Here is a 5,000-nt window from a genome sequence, read left to right on the forward strand (position 1 = left end):
CACCTGTCACATGACTCACCAGGTCATCATGTGACATCTAGTGTTAGAAACACGTACTGCGTTTGCATCAAAGCAGTGCTATACAAGTATGTACAAATATAATACAAATATATACATTCATTCAAATATAGGACAGGGCCTCAGAGCACATAATGAAACTTCTCAGGCCAGAAGGCCGTCATATCTAAAGATGGTCAGATAAACCAGGAGGCATCTCTATATTTAAATTAAGTGGAAAATGTCACTAAGACATTTAGGAGGACAACAACAACATCCATGAGGACACAACTGAGCATCAACAGTGTAGGGAACAGCCAAACAATCATCATGGTGGTCTCGACCTAGTTTCAAGATGAAGACCAGACACGCTGCCTCGCATCGCACGTAATCCTAGTGACCTCACCTCATGTAATCCCAGCGTGACGTCCGCGTGACGCACTTGCCTATATGACGCCGATAATGTCGTCAGTGCCGAGGCTATGACGTAGCAGTATTTATAGCCATGCTCAGTGGGTCATCATTCTCTTTCCCTGATCTTCTGGTCGTTGTACCCGAGCTGATCGCATCCCATTCTCTGAAAGCTGCGTTTCGACCCACCCACCTCCCCAGGCCATCACCAATGTCTTGACTCCTGAAGAATCCCCTACGGGGGGGGGATTCTCTATTCTAGTCCGAGCAGATGCCCTCTCTCACCGCAAGAAGAGAGGCATCTTAGCGCGGAGTCATTACGCCAAAGAATTAGTCGCCATGCTGCCATGCCATCAGAATTAGTTGCCATACCGTCCCATGCCATAGATCTTATCGCTCTGCCATACTTGAATAAAGCTTGCTTGTTAAAACTCTACCCTCTGGTCTCTCATGATTGAAATATACATACATATATACAGTATATATATAAATATACATACATACACATATATATATACATAGACATATATATACATACATACACATACACATACATATACACACACATCTCTCACAGAAACGGTCTAATACTAAAGTCCTCATTCAGACCTCTGGGGGCGAGTGTGTTTAGTGTATAAATCCAAAATAGCTCTCTTCTCAGGAGTATGGCGTCCACTGATCCACAGTACACACACACACACACACACACACACACACACACACACACACACACACACACACACACACACACACACCAGTGTTGGGCAAGTTACTTTCAAAATGTAATATACTACATATTACTAGTTACTTTCATTTAAAAGTAATACGTTACTTTACAATATTACTTTCTGTGTAGAGTAACTCGTTACTTATTACACTACTTTTGCATTACTTTTACCAAAACAACAGCAGCAGGTGAATGACATCGTTGCGCCGGAACCATCCCGAAAATAATTTCAACCGCCTTGAAGTCAGTGTAAACAATCCAAAATTCTAAATGTTATAATTTTCCTTTGTTATTGTCATCAAAATAGTGGTTATTTGCATAAAAACACACAGTTTGATTAAGAAATTATTGTATCTTTTTTAAATATGTGCATTGATTTAATAAAATGTAACTCAATTTGTAACTTGAGTTACTTGACAAAGTAACTGGTATAATATTACTGAAATCCTATAAGTAATAAGTTATATTACTGAGTTACGGCTAAAAGTAATATATTACATGTAATATGAGTAATAGAGTTACCCCCAACACTGACACACACACACACACACAAACACGCACGCACGCCAGTGATGATATACATGATATACATGTTGGAAATGGACTCTTCAGTTGGGCAACTATCGGTGTTGATAGCCGACCACGAGAAGACGGAGATATAAGAATAAAGGGAGCGAGGGGGCCAGTGAATACGTTTTTTATTTTTAGACTTATCAAATTTAATTTGTTTCATTTGTGCTAAAATTTACAATGTATTTTTTATACAAACGTGTAAATAATTACCTGAAATACAGATGTTATTGTCTGAATGACACATTTCCAATGCTGCCGACGACGGCCTGCGTTCAAGCTAACGATGATCATGGTGATGACTGTGAAGGTGGTTGAACCAGAACTAGGTTTCCCAAATCTTTCAATTTAATTAAACTAAGCAAATCAGTGTAACGAAAACAAAACTAATGTTTGCCCATTTTGAAGGGCTGAAAACTGGGACAGCTGTGTCGTAATATTGATTTTGCTGTCTGCTTTCATGTGAGTTATGTGTCTGTAACAAACATGTCTGCTTTCATGTGAGTTATGTGTCTGTAACAAACATGTCTGCTTTCATGTGAGTTATGTGTCTGTAACAAACATGTCTGCTTTCATGTGAGTTATGTGTCTGTAACAAACATGTCTGCTTTCATGTGAATTATGTGTCTGTAACAAACATGTCTGCTTTCATGTGAGTTATGTGTCTGTAACACATTATGTACCTTGTGTTTAGAGTGCATGGAGAGACCTGGAAGAAAACACTTCTAGTCTGATTTTAGAACATGGGGTAGTGGTGCACTCTTGTGGCCGAAATGAGTATTACAAGAACAAACACTTAAACATTTGCCTAATCCACGCACGCACGCACGCACGCACACACACATGCACGCACGCACACACACCTACACACACCCACACACACACACACACACACACGCGCGCGCGCGCGCGCATACACACACACACACACACACACACACACACACACACACACACACACGCGCATACACATACACACACACACACACACACACACACACACACACACACACACACACACACACACACACACACACACACACACACACACACACCTGCCTCTCTCTCTCTCTCTCTCTGAATTGTCAAATCGTTACCTTCTCCTTCTTCACAACACAAATACAGAATATTCACAAGTATTCATCAATGAAATGCAAATGGCTGTTTTTTTAGTTATAATGTGAATTTGTAAGTGCGCTCGTAGACTGATGTGATGCTACATTTTGACATCAGAAGGACATGAAACTGAGTTCACATCAAGCCTGAAAGTGATCACACAGACCACTTGTGTTACTGATTATATTGATGATTCTGCACATTTGCTCCATGCAGGGTTCCTACGCAGGTCTGGAGAAGTGAACCTGATTCGGATCGTTTCCAGGTATTAATATGGAGGAGAAGAAAAAGTCTGGAAAATGTTGTGGTTCAGGTCCGATACACACATAATTATAGCTTTGATGTTTGTGTTGATGATCAGAATCATGTTCAGATAGAGGGATGTTCTGATGAACCAGCTGCTGTCACATACATGAACCTATATCAAATACTACACTGACTGGATCAAAGCTGAGTCTCCTCAAAACATTTGTTCATGACATAAATCAGGGTTCCTACACATTTTCCATTTCAAATTGCAAGACTTTTCCAGACTTCTCTGTCAGACCATATTTGATATCTGAGCACACAAGGGCATCACTTAGTGTTGAAAAGTGTCCCCAGTGTAAATGACACCTATGACCACACCACAATGTGGAGCTTTTGGGTTTGAGCCTCATTCAGTCAGAGTTTTGAAAGTGGACACCCAGTAACTAGTTACTATAGTAACACATTACAGTAATAATATTACTTTCTCCAGTAACAAGTGGTTATGAGGAGAAGCACAGATCAGGTGATGGAATCAGATATTGACCAAGTTGCTCGTTATTATTCACATAAAACAAGACATGATTGACAGCAGAGAGAAAGACAGAGAAAATACAACATGAGGATTTAGAAATAGATTTCATCATTAATTATATGTCAATATTGTGGCAACACAGAGCACAGGTTCCAACGCCGTTAAGGCACATATACCATGAAGCAGTTTGATATAGAGATAGAAGTGTTTATTATAGAGACAAATAGAGAAGTGTGTTGATGAAAACAGCTCTACACAGCACAGTGATGCAGGCTGATGTGAACACAAGGTGGCAGTACAGTGTAACAATGAAGTCAAAGCAACAAAAGGAAATCTAAACAGAGCAAGTTAAGGCACTAACAGCAAAGAGCATGGAAGGAAAGAGACGACACTCCGGCCATTTTTGGAAACAGAATGCGCCTCGCAGTGGTCAGCTGCGGTAGCGCGGGCCCCTATAATCAGCCTCTCTAAACAGTAACTCAACGGGAGAACACTCTAAATTTCGTGGATTCACATCTTTTCTGGGCGTACTGTAAATCTTGATTGAAGTGGTGTAGTGCAGGGATGTAAAACAACAACCATATTGTGGAAACTAAGAATTTTTTTTCGTTTTTTTCTTTTAGTTTTTTCAAGATAAATAGTAAATGCAAAGGACCCGAGGTTAAAACCACGGCAACGCACTTCTGACGGAGTGGACGACAGCCGCATTAGCTATTTATCTTGAAAAAACTAAACAAAGAAAACGACCACTGCGAGCCTGTGCGAGGTTCTTTTGGCGCTGTCACGCTTCCAAAAATAAAAAATGGCGGAGGCTGCTGGGCGCTGATGTTGCAATGGGGCAATATGGAGCTGTCATTTCTTTCCATAAAAGTTCTTTGCTAACAGCTCCACAGCCTGCTGGGGTTCCGCCCACTATTCCTGTACACCAGGGATACTCAACTTGCTTTGCCCGGGGGCCACTTTCGTGAAATGATAGAAGGCCAGGGGCCAGTTAATAAACAAATAATATACATTTTTCTGTAGTGGATTGTAGGTTTTTGGGGTGTCAGCCGGAGTTTAGTCTGACAATGTTGTGCACACCGGATAGTTAGTTCGGTTAAGTTAGTTAGGTTAAATACATACATAAGTGCCTGGGTAGTGAGCAGACGGCGGTATTTGACAATTTCGCAGCTAAATCATAGATTATTGAAAGATATTCCATATTCCAGACTGAAATGCTATAACAGAAGTAGAGTATTGGCCAGAATGACATGAACATTTGGACACTTATTCAGTGGGTAACTTGCATGTTGCGTTGCAATTCCATCGCGGGCCACACAGGGGGCGCCCGCGGGCCGCATGTGGCCTGCGGGCCGCAAGTTGAGTATCACTGCTGTACGCTGTCCCTGCTTACAGGCG

The 5,000-nt window shown here is 41.2% G+C and overlaps 1 protein-coding gene across 1 annotated transcript in view; it reads right to left on the reverse strand.

Annotated features, from left to right (window-relative positions):
- The window catches only part of LOC310775889 (putative nuclease HARBI1), a gene marked incomplete at both ends in the record, with an annotated part of 6,847 nt that extends 6,810 nt beyond the window's left edge, over positions 1–37 (reverse strand). Inside the window, one exon of the mRNA XM_083636014.1 lies at positions 20–37. Coding sequence (XP_083492140.1) covers positions 20–37 — 18 coding nt within the window. The remainder of the gene's footprint in view (positions 1–19) is intronic.
- Positions 38–5,000: the final 4,963 nt, after the last annotated feature.

This window comes from Poromitra crassiceps (genome assembly GCF_964638095.1).
Source record: "Poromitra crassiceps genome assembly, chromosome: 4".
NCBI classification, from domain to species: domain Eukaryota; kingdom Metazoa; phylum Chordata; class Actinopteri; order Beryciformes; family Melamphaidae; genus Poromitra; species Poromitra crassiceps.